The following is a 12,733-nucleotide window of genomic DNA, read 5'->3' as shown; positions in this document are numbered from 1 at the left end:
TATATATATATATTACAATTTTTCATATCTCTGTTTGTATATAAGGTATATTGATACCCAATTCAAGTCTTCATACATGTACTTTGTATAATGATGACCATCACATTCCACCATCCTTGCTAATCTCCTTCCCCCTCCCTTTCCCTCCCATCCCTCTGTACTTCTTAATCTGCAGCCCCTTCCTCCATCTTCAGGGCCAATGGTGTAGCGTCTTCAAATCTCTCCCTCTGTGACCTCTGCTTCTGCGTTGCATCTCCTCTGACTCTGACCTTCCTGTCTCCTTTTTATAAGACCCCTGTGATCATATCAGGCCTACCTGAATAATCCAAGATAATCTTCCATTTCAAGACCCTTAACTTAAATCTCATCTACAAAGTCTCTTTTACCACGTAAGGTAACATAGTCACAGGTTCTGGATATTAGGCTACAGACATCTTGGTGGGAGTATTTTGTCTACTCTCCATCATGAACATTGTTTATGATACAATTGAGTTATTTTCCCATATATGATGTTTTATAATGCCCAAACTAAAGTTTGAAACAAAAGAATACAAACTCTGTCATTGCTGGGCATGGTGGCACATGCCTGTAATCCCAGCCATTTCAGAGGCTGAGACAGGAGGATTGATAGTTCAAGGCCAGCCTCAGCAACTTAATGAGACCCTAAGCAACTTAGTGAGACCCTGTCTCAAAATAAAAAATAAAAAGGGCTGGGGATGTGCTCAGAGGTAAAGCACTCATGGGTTCAATCCCCAGTACCAAAACAAACAAAAAACTCTGTTGTACATCCTCTCTCTATCCCAATGACTGCCACCTTCCCACCAAATATCTCTACAAAATTTTCACATACCTTATATGCATGAGAGTAGAGCTGAGTTTTCACCTTTGAAGGCATATCAGTAGTTTCTGCCAGGCTGAAGATGAAGAACGGTGTTTTCATCCTGGGGTGGGAATGGGAACCTTTATTAAAATCATACCATCAATTTCATATTCAGAGCTAAATCTTCCAAGCTTTCCACTGGTATGGAGCGTACAAAACACTTTACTGTGCTATTTTTCATTCTTTCATGTTCATGGAAGTTTACTCTGAACCTATAGCAACAGCCCCTTCCCCAAAGTGCTGCACTTATTACCAAATCTTTCAGAAAAAAGTCTACGTTAATCATTGCTATTACATCTGGTCTCCTTCAGATGAACATTATTCTTAAGCAAGAACAGCTGGAAAGAGGGGAGACTTGGCTGGATTATCAGCACATTCCTGAAAGTGCTTATCATGGCAGCTTACTCTGTATGTGACCTGGTCTTCAAAGGTGGCTAGATTCTTTGACCACATAAACTCATCCAAGTTGTATTTAGCACACTAATTAAATCAATACCTACTGGAGTAATGACAGCTTTCTTCTTTTATGTGATTTCTCCCTAGTTTTCCCACAGTTAGTCACAGAAATGTGGATACAATGTATCTTTTACCAGGGATTTAAAGCAAGTGTTTGTCCTTATAACTAAGCTGATAAGTTGATATGTGCTGTTTTCGGGACTTTTTCAAAACTATTATTTATAAACTATGGTATATCTTTTTATAATCATTATCTTACAGTTGTATTTCTTGACTCCTCCTCTTCCTCTTCCTCCTCCCCCCTCCCCCTACCCCCTCTTCTTCAGATTGACCCCAGGGGTGCTTTTACCACTGAGATAGGGTCTCACTAAGTTGCCCAAACCTCAAATTTGTGATCATCCTGCTTTAGTCTCCCAGGGAGCTTGTGTCACAGGTGTGCACCACTGTGCCCAGCTTCTTAACATCGTTTTAAACACATGTAAACCATAACTCAATTCCAAATGCACAGTCCCTGGCATACACTTTTGCAGAAGAAGCAGCCAATAGGAGCAAGCCACCCCTGTGTATTAGTTAAGACCTTTACATTAATATTTCAGTCAAAGTTTGCTCATGTTAGTTGTTTTGATTATTTAAAAATAATGACAGGGACCAGGAAAAGCAGTAACATCACTATGAAGTGTTCCATACAGAAGAATGTGATCTCTCTCTGAACAACAGGAAAGTACAGCATCTATCATATTAATCTCTTTTAGCATGTTGGTTCATTTCATCAGACTATGATTTCCATGAGGGTAGAAACTGTGTCATATTCATATGTATAGCTTTGATGCCTGGAACAGTGCCTGGCTTCTAGTAAGTATTAAGTAAGTGCTTAATTAACTGGCACATTACAAATAGAGGCAAGGTTGCGATGGTCAACTTCTACTCAATCTCATTCACTTTGGTTTAATTGAAAGGAGAGCATGGGAGTTAAGACTGTTCTAGAGTCAAAGTCCAGGCTCCATCATTAATAGCCTAGTGGCCTTGGGCATGTACACTTTCTTCCAGTTTGTTGTTTTATAAAGTGGTGATATTAATAACAACTTCATACGTTATGAGGATGAGAATAGATTAATTGTATTAGCTCAAAAAACCATTTGTACAATGCCTTAAACCAAATAGTTGCTCATAAATATTATTTTTATTACCACTCACCCCTGTTCCCAAAGTAAAAATTGCCATAGGCTACTTCTCTGATACATTAAAAACAGACTGCAAACACAAAAATGTAATTAATCACCTTGCTTGCCACATCTCTTCATTGGCCACAGATTCCCAAGAAGATGGATCAAACCTGCAGTTATAAGAAACAATAATATCTTTCTGTCAGCTACATTTATTGCTATAGACATGAAATGCCTGTTTTAAAATCTTATAAGGCCACTAAAACAGTCTGAATCTTTCTTTCTTTCTTTTTCTTTTTTTTGGAGGGGGTACTGGGAAACCCAAGGGCTCTTTACCACTGAGCTACATTCCCAACCCTTTTTATTTTAATTTTGAGACAAGGTCTTGCTAAATTGCTTTGGGCCTTGCTATCTTGCCTTAGCCTCCCAAGTTGCTGAAATTACAGGTGTGTGCTACTACACCTGGCAAATAGGCTGGATCTTTAAGAACTAATAATGACCAAACTAATAAATTTATTCTCCTAAAAAGAAGTTCAGTTAAGGAATTACAGGGTTTTGATAAATGTGTCCTTAATCAGTGTGAGCTCTAGTGCCTCAAGGGAGCAAACAAAGACATTTGGGGGACCAGCAATTATTAAGAGCTGTTAAACGGCAACAGTTAGGTGTGGGCCATGCTCTAGACAGAGTGAAGACCCCAGGAGCTGTGAAACAAGGGAATAATCATGAAGAGGGGAACTCCTGGCTTGGATAAACCATTACTAGGACTATTTTGCCAAACAAAGAACTCTAGCCAAAATATTTATTGATTTTTCTCCATTAAAATTTCTCTTTTATTGTGTATTTTGACAGAAGAGACAATGAATAATGCTATGCACACATATTATTGTCCACAATCTGAAGAATATGTTATTTCTAACTTTTTCTTATAAAGGCCACAGAGTGCTTTGTTTTAATACTAGTTATCAAGCTCTGGATGTTAATGCAACAATGTGGTCTGTTTGCTTATGTTGATTCAAAAAACTTTTATAGCATTTGTTCATATGAACTTGTCTTTTGATTTTCAATTTTAAGCAGGTTAGATAATTTTTAAGTAATTCATAATTCTTAAAATAGGTAGAGGAGTTGGAAGGATTGTAAATTAGTACAATCACTATGGGAATCAGCACGAAAGTTCCTCAAAAGACTAGGAATAGAACCGCCATATGATGCAGTTATCCTACTCCTCAGTATTGATCCTAAAGAATTAAAGTCAGCATACTATAATGATACATGGATACCCATGTTTATAGCAGCACAATCCACAAAAGCCAAACTATGGAACTGGCCTAGGTACCATCAATAGATAAAGAAAATTTATATTTATATTCAGCCAAAAAGAAAAATAAAATTATGATATTTGCAGAAAAATGAATAGAACTTGAGAACTTTATGCTAAATGAATTAGGTCAAACTCCAAAGGTCAAGGGTCATGTTTTCTCTCATATGTGGAAGCTAGAGAGGATAAAGGAAAAGAAAGGTGGAGGGATCTCATGAAAATCAAAGATAGATCAGCAGATGACATACTGAGGAAGGATATTCACCTTATAATATAAATATAAACAAACCCCACCATTATGTATAATTATAAAAAATAAGAAAATAATTTTAAAAATAAGAAAAAATGCAAATAGGTAGTGGAAACAATTCTTTAGACAGTGACCCATTTTCCATATGGGAGACAGTCAACTCTATGTAGAAATGCTTAAAGGAAGACTAATAGTAATGCCTCAAACAACATAAACAGGTTGATGCCAAATAGCTGGAAAAAAATTTAAAAAGTACTCAAATTCAGTCTTCTGTTGTTGTTGTGCTGTGGATTGAACCCAGGACCCTGCACATGGTAGAAAAGTACTGTACCACTGAGATACTTGTGCAGCCCATATCTGCCATTCTTGAAAAAAAAAAAATGACAAGTTCATGCATGTGGAAACTATCATGGGCAGCAGAGTGCCTCTGAAAGTTCAAGTGCTGTTAATGAGCCCCTTTTATTTTAGGATAATGAGATACGGGGTGGGGGTGGACAATACAGTGTTGAAAGGTCTGGAAGCTGCAGATGCCATACATCTAACTCTTGTGGTACCCACTCAATCTCCTTTTCCCGCTATGTCCCATCATTCTGTTAATAGGAAGTCAAGAGAGAGATGTTTTCTGATACATTGTGGGAAGCAAATAATTTTGAAAATAAAAAACAAAAAAAAATTAAAAGACAACTGAAAGTGTGTATTTTTTTAGACACACAAAACTGTCATATTCTGCTTAAAATACAACTGCTTTTCATACCTTCCATATTCTTCAGTCCAGTTGTAGATATTTCTTGTGAGTTTAATCCATTCCTCAGGGTTGAATACAATCTCTGAAGGAACTAATTTGTCACAAGACCCCCACGGCCAAAGTGAATAGTTCTTTTTCCAGGTTGGGTCACCTTCATGAATTCCTATGCAAACAAATGTTTCTTTTCTATTGAAAAGAGAAAAATAGGTGAGGTAGTTTTAACTTAAGATTCTAAATGGTAAATATAATATATCAAATGTCACTTTAGATGCCTTAAACCTTGGTTACCAATAAGCTATCTGTAAAGATGTGGTTTATTTAAATATTTCACTAATACATTAAAATCTATCTTAGTGTAAAAATAATGGGATTTTTTTTTTTTTGAGTGGGAGCAAACAGACCTAGATGAAAAAAATCTTCCTGTCTATAACATTATATCACATGGGGACAAGTATGATTTTTAAAAAACTGCTGTGGTATTGTCTCATGTGTAAACATGTTTTAATATCTCCTTTTATTTTACAAGCAGAAATACAAATCTTCCTTTGTATCCCTACTTAGTCCTAGTCATTCTTTCCTTAAATTCCCATTATACTTTTGAAAAAAAAATTATCTTTTTTGTTATTATTATATTCAACTTATTATTAGCATTTGTAAATCTCCCTGAATATCTCCCTGAAGTAACTCTGAATCCCACATAGCATGACACATACCTAATATATAATAAATATTTGCTGGATAAAATTAATTAGAATAACTATTAGGAACCTCAGTTCCTGAAAAAATTAGTAATAAAAATGGTTAAAATAAGCTTTGTTCAGGAAAAATGATAACTAATTATCTTCCAATTTGTTGTTTATGTCTTAATAGATATTATTAAGTAAGAAAAAAAAAGGAACATATTAGGGGAAACTGGTGAAAAGTTAAAAAGTAAAAACAAAACAAAACTTTGAAACAAGATACCTCCAGCTTAGATTTTAGATTTTTTTTTTTTTTTTCGTATTGGCAATTAAACCCAGGGGCATTTCACCACTGACCCATATCTCCAGCCCTTTTTATTTTGAGAAAGGGTCTTGCTAAGTTGCTGGGGATGGCTAGATTTTAGATTTTTTGGGGGTATCATTTACTGCCTCTAGGATTTGGGGAAAATTAACTACCTGTGCGTAGTCTCCTCACCTGTGAAATAGGTCTGATAACTGTCTTTGATGGTTTTCAAAAATTAAATGAAATATCTGATTTAAAGTACATTCTTAAAACATAATAGAGTTCAGTTTTGAGGAAGGTGGAGTGAGTTCACTTGTCTCGCCATCTGCACTCAACTATGGCTCCTGGACATAATACATGGAGCAGGTATCTGAGGACTCCGAAAGAGAAAGGATAAAAAGAAGTCTGGGGAAAAGACCAGAATTCAAAGTTCTATCAAATCAGCAGTGAACTTATCATTTGTCTCCCTGCAGTACTGCGAGGAATGTACTCAAAGAAAGCTCCAATCCAGCAGTATATATGAAGACACAAAGAAATCCAAGAAAAAAAAGCCTTTTATTTCTGGCCTAAAGAACAAGAAAGTGGACTCTTACAGTTTGGAGAGAGTGGAGAAAACCCCCTGGATCTTCCCCCTCCTTTCCTTCTCAGACACCAAGAAACACTTAGGCAGCAGTAGAGTCAGCACCACAGATATGGTAGTGGCAGTTGGGCAGAAGCCTAAAACTCTGAGGGAGAGGAACCCTTCCTTTTCTCTTAGCAGAGGAGCTGTGGTTCCAAGAGTAAAGGGCCAATCCCCATTGCCTTTTGTATGTCCTTCTGCAGCTTGACCCCAGATGCAGGCAGTTACAGGAAGTACATGGCAAAAGATAGAAATTAAAACCCCAGCTTTCTGGATAGAGAACCAGGAAGGGAAGGCCTTAGGGAGCTGGAAAGTACTGGGATGACCAGTCCTTTGGAGCAGAAATCAAGACAGCCAATTCCATAAAATTGTGTATGGACTCCTGGCTCGGAGATAAGAATACGTGGATCTGACCCTAAACAGTTTGCAAAATTAACCATAGGACAGTTGATCACCCAGATCTCAGATTAGACACTTGGTAGCACTCACATGGGATTGATCCAAATGTTACTGCAACTGTTTTAAAAATAGAACTGGAATTGGAACCACAGCTCACAGAAAGTAGACCAGAACTTGCAGCCAGAAATTAACTTGGCCAAAGATCTGTTAAATAAAAAAAAAAAAAAAATAGACACTGTTTTGGGATTAAATAAGGACCAATATTCAAAATGTCTAGGATGTAATCCAAAAGTACTCAGAATGTTAAGAACCAGAAAAATCTCAACTCACAAGGGAAAAGACAATCAACAGTTTCCAATTTCAAGGTGACTCAGATGCTAGCATAGACACACAAAGACTTTTTAAAAGCTATGATAATCATGCACCAAGAAGTAAGGGCAAATACTCTTGAAATTAGTGAGAAGATAGGGCATCTCAACAAAGAAAAGGAAGATATAAAGAGGAACCCAATAGAAATTACACACCTGAAAACTACAATCACTGAAATTAAAAATTAACTGGGTGGGCTTAACATGAATTCAGGGAAAGAGTATGTCAAAAAGAAACAGACTGAAGAAAATGTAGAGTCCCAGGCACCTAAGTTTAGGTCATTAGTTTCAGAAGAGAAACTATGTGGAACAGAAAAAAATATTTAAAGAAATGATGTCTGAGAAGTCCACAATTTTACATATTCAAGAAACTCTGCAAAACCCCAAACAGGTTTGGCTCAAAGAAATCCGCACCTAGATTCCTCATAATCGAACCACTGAAAACTAAAGACAAATAAAAAGTCTTGAAAACAGCCAGAGGGAGAGAATATATTTCTGCTGTGGATTTCTCATCAGAAGATACATAGGTCAAAAGGATGTAAAATAACATTTTTCAAGTGCGGGGGAAAAAATATTTATCAACACAAATCCTGTATCCACAAACAAGCTTAAGAAAATGAAGGTGAAACAAAACATTTTTGGATGATAGAAAATTAAGAGGACCCACTGCTAACAGTTCTTCTCTAAAAGAAATGTTACAGGGGGCTGGGGCTATAGCTCAGTGGTAGAGCATTCGCCTCCCATGTGGAAGGCACTGGGTTCAATCATCAGCACCACATAAAAATGAAATAAAGGTATTGAGTCCATCTACAACTAAAAAAATATTTTTTAAAAAAAGGGGTTGAAGTTGTGGCTCAGTGGTAGAGCGCTTGCCTAGCATGTGTGAGACACTGGGTTCAATTCTCAGCACCACATATAAATTAATAAATAAAAAAAGGTCCATCAACAAATGAAAAAAAATATTACAGGAATATATTCAGAAAAGAGGGAAATGATACAAAAGGGAAACATCTAAATACTGGATTAAAGGAAGAAAAACAGACTTGGTAAATACCTAGATAAATATTGTGTTTTTTCTTTTAAGATATTTAATATGTGTCTAAAAATTTGAAAACTAAAATTAGCACATGCATGATATAATGTATGTAACAACACAATCAAAAGTGGGGAGATTAAAGGAATTTAATCCTTTCTGAAATCATTGAATTACAATAACACCTTTCTTGTTATCTACCAAAAAAAATTCCTTCTGGGTTTTTTGATTGGTTTTAATCATTAATCACTTATCTTTTTTTAAAAAAATATTTTATTAGTTGTTGATGGACCTTTATTTATTTATATGTGGTGCTGAGAATTGAACCCAATGAGTCACACATGCTAGCCAATGCTCTACCACTCAGCCACAACCCAAGCCCCATTCATCATTTATCTTTAATCAAGATTTCTACATTCCATTTGAAGTACTAAAATAAACATCTTTAATAGATTAAAAAATTATGTATTTATACTATAATTTCAAGAGCAAGCAGGACTTAAAAGGCAAGACAAACAAACAGACAAACAAAAAAACCCAAATCTTCACCAAGACACATAGTAAAAATGATACAGTAAAATTCTCAATAAAAAATTTGAAATGGGCACAGTGGCACATTCCTATAATTCCAGTGGCTCAGGAGGCTAAGGCAGGAAGATAGTAAGTACAAAGCCAGTGCCAACAATTTAGTAAGGCCTTATCTCAAAATAAAAAAGTATATAAAAAGGGGGGAGGTGGGGATGTGACTCAGTGGTTAAGCACCCCTGGGTTCAATCCCTAGTACCAAAAATAAAATAAAATAAATGGAATTATAGGGAAAAAATCAATACAAAAGAAGGAAGAAAAGTGGAAACAGTGAAATGAAAAATAGGGAACACACTTAAGCAAATAACAAAAAAGTAGACATACATCTAAACATATTGAATGCAAATGGTTTAAATAAACTAGGTAAAATACAGATTTATAATAAAACAAGATCCAAACATATGCTATCTACAAGAGCCATTTTAAATATGACATAATTTGGTTAAAAGCAAAAGGATGAAAAACACTAATCAAATTAAAACCAACCAAAAATTCCAGAAGGATTTTTTTTTTTTTGGTAAATAACAAGAAAGGTGTTATTGCAGGAGCTGGAGAATATCATGCTAAGTAAAGTAAGCCAATCACCAAAACCCAAAGGCCCAAAGTTCTCTCTGATAAGTAGATGCTGATCTATAAATGTGGGGGGGGGGGGCATGGGAAGAATGGAGGAACTTTGATTGGGGAAAGGGGAGGGAGAGAAAGGGAGGGGACATGGGCGCAGGAAAGATGGTAGAATAAGACAGACATCATTACCATAGGTATGTGTATGACTACATATATGGTGCGATGCTACATCGTGTACAACCGGAGAAATGAAAAGTTGTGTGCCATTTGTGTACAATGAATCAAAATGCATTCTGCTGTCAAATATACCTAATTAGAATAAATACATAAAAACAATGAAAAAAATAAAATATGCATCTAAAAACAACAAAAAAAGAAAGATGTTATTGCAATTCAATGATTTCAGAAAGGACAATCTTTTCAACAAAGAGTGTGAGGAAAATTTGGCATCTCATATGCAAAAACAAAACTATAAAACTTAGAAGAAAACATGAGAAAATCTTCATGACTTGGCATTAGCAAAGAATTCTTAGCAACAACTCCAAAAGTATAATTCATAAAAGAAAAATAATTGGGGATTTCATTGAAATAAAAAAAACCCCTTTATCTCCACAAGAGATATTTATAAGATAATAAGAAGACACAAATGGAGAAAATGTAAATGTTTAACAATTACATATCGACAAAGGATTCATATCTAGAACATATAAAAAAATTTTAAAACTCAAAAGGAAACAAATCGCTTAATTCTACTCCTAGGTATGAAAACATAGTCATACATAAACTTAAGCATAAATGTTTATAGCAGCTCTATCTGTAAATGCCACAAACTGGAAACAACACAAATGTTTTCAATAGGAGAGAGGCTAAACAAATTGTGGTACATCCATGTAATAGAATATTACTCAGCAACAAAATGTAATGAACTAGTATATAAAACTTGGGTGGATTTCAAAGGCATATGTTGAGTAAAATATGCCATTATCAAAAGATTACATTCTTTATGATTCCATTTATATAACATTCTAGAAAAGGTAAAACTACAATAATGAAGAACAGATCAGTGGAGGATAAGGTTAGGGCTCTGATGATAGTATGGATATACAAGAGTAGCACAAAGACAGCTTGAGGGGCAACAGACTTTTGTATTCTGACTGTTGTGGTGATCTCATAAATGTATACATGTATTAAAATTCATAGAACTGTATGCCCCCCCCCAAAAAAAAGAGGGAAAAGAAAAAAATTACTGTATAATTAAACATAAAATAATAGTTGCTAACTAAATTTTAGCTTCTTTCTTTTTTGGTGGGGGTGTTACCAGGGATTGAATTCAGGGGCACTCAACCACTGAGCCACATCCCCAGCCCTATTTTGTATTTTATTTAGAGACAGGATCTCACTTAGTTGCTTAGCCCCTCCCTGTTGCTGAGGCTGGCTCTGAACTCGCAGTCCTCCTGTCTCAGCCTCCCTAGCTTCTGGGATTACAGACATGTGTCACTGTGCCTGGGGATTAGCTTCTTTCTTTTTAAAAGTACTCATTTTAAAGAGCTTTCATGTGATGGTCCAACATTTTGGGGGAGGAAATCCCTATTAAGTGTTTTTAAGTCATTCATGTCCTTACACTTAGTAATTTTACTTCTGAATGAAATACTAATATTCTAATTATTGTTACTATTAGTAATAGTATAATTACTATTATTTTTTACTAATATTGATTATTCTACCCTAATAAATTCTTCTGTCCACAAAAAATTACATGTACAAAGGCTTTTGTTGTAGCTCATTACTTTAGATACAATGTTAATATCTACTAAGATTTGCATTAACCTATTATTATTAAATCATAGTATATGTATCTACTAAAAATATTTATAAAGAGTTTATAAAAACATAAGAAAATGTTCTTATGATATTGAAGGAAAAAACAGGGCTATATTTTACACTATGCTTTCAACTTTGTAAAAAATATGCATTTTTTTACATTAATTGTTTCTGAATGATAGGACCACTCTTAATTTTTAAAAATTAATTTATTATTTAGCTGGGGATTTGGCTCAGTTGGTAGAGTGCTTGCCTCACATGCACAAAGTCCTAGGTTCAATTCCCAGCACCACCCAAAAAAAAAAAAAAACCTTTATTAGAAACACACTCTTTGTAGTAGTAAAAAATTAAAACTTGAATTATTATTCTATAATGAACACATACTACTTTTTAAATCACATATTATTTTTAAAGCAGACAATAAACATGATTTTCGTTAGTAAAAAATATTGACAAAACTTTATGGGTCAGAATGCTTATTACCATGTTAATAGTAGTAAAAGTCTAGAAACAACAAAAGTTTATAAAAAAAATAGTATGTTAAATTATCATGAATCCTATGGAAATATAGCAAAAAAAAAATGATGGTAATAAAGACATTTTATTGATCACATGGGAATGCACATGATATGTTGTCAGGAAAAAATAACTGGACAGAAAATGAGATATTCCTGCTATATAAAATATAGTATATGTCTATGTGTATATATGTACATAAATAAATAATTTGTTAAATGGAATAAAAAACAGCTTATCAAAATGTTAACAGTAGCCAAGCACAATGGCACGTCTAGAATCCCAACTACTCCAGAAGCTGAGGCAGGAAGTCTTGACAGCTTAGTAAGACTCTTGATCAAAATGAAAAAATAAAAAGGGCTGGAGATGTAGTTCAGTGGCAGAGTGCCCCTGTGTTCAATCCCCAGTGCTGATAGAAAAAAAAAATAATAATCCCCTTGAAAGACATACCAACTGCTATTTAATTAAACAAAAGCTGAATGAATGCTCCTAGATGGAATTAATGGATTCCTCATCTATGAAGCCAGAACACTCAGCTTTTCAAGTCAGTTGAGTCAGCTATTTAGTAGATACATATCAAGCATTTATTCTGACACTTTACAAAGCATTGCTAGGGTAGACTGTATATAAACAACTAGTTACAGTCATAACTATGTATATATACAAATAGATTGTGGTCTACATGGACTTGGAGCTGAGTCTCATTCATCTTTATATATTGCTAGGGCCTAACTCAAGCTGCCACATAGTAAATTTTGTGAGGTTGGATTAAACAAAATTCACAAAAATGCCAATTTGGAGATGTTAATAGTTCTTTATATTTTATTCTAGAATGAAATAATTAAATGTTGCTCTCACAGCACATTTATACCTATTACCTTTATATTACTCCACGAGCCACCATAAACACAGGCTTTGAACACTGAAAGTACCATACTATTATGTTCTTAGCAAGGGATAATTTAACTCTGGAATTTATAAAGATTTTCTAAAGTCCTCTATAAGAAAAAAAAAGTCATGAAATAAATTTTTCTT

At 34.7% G+C, this 12,733-nt stretch overlaps 1 protein-coding gene across 1 annotated transcript in view; it reads right to left on the bottom strand.

Moving 5' to 3' along the window:
- Tmem260 (transmembrane protein 260) overlaps positions 1 to 12,733 on the bottom strand; it is a 67,288-nt gene that overhangs the window by 11,932 nt on the left and 42,623 nt on the right. Inside the window, 3 exon segments of the mRNA XM_015480919.2 lie at positions 851 to 941; positions 2,616 to 2,669; positions 4,819 to 4,995. Of these exon segments, the coding sequence (XP_015336405.1) occupies positions 851 to 941; positions 2,616 to 2,669; positions 4,819 to 4,995 (322 nt within the window).

Source organism: Marmota marmota, unplaced genomic scaffold, assembly GCF_001458135.2.
Source record: "Marmota marmota marmota unplaced genomic scaffold, marMar, whole genome shotgun sequence".
Classification (NCBI taxonomy): Eukaryota; Metazoa; Chordata; class Mammalia; order Rodentia; family Sciuridae; genus Marmota; species Marmota marmota.
This window is presented reverse-complemented; position numbering and strand designations above follow the sequence as displayed.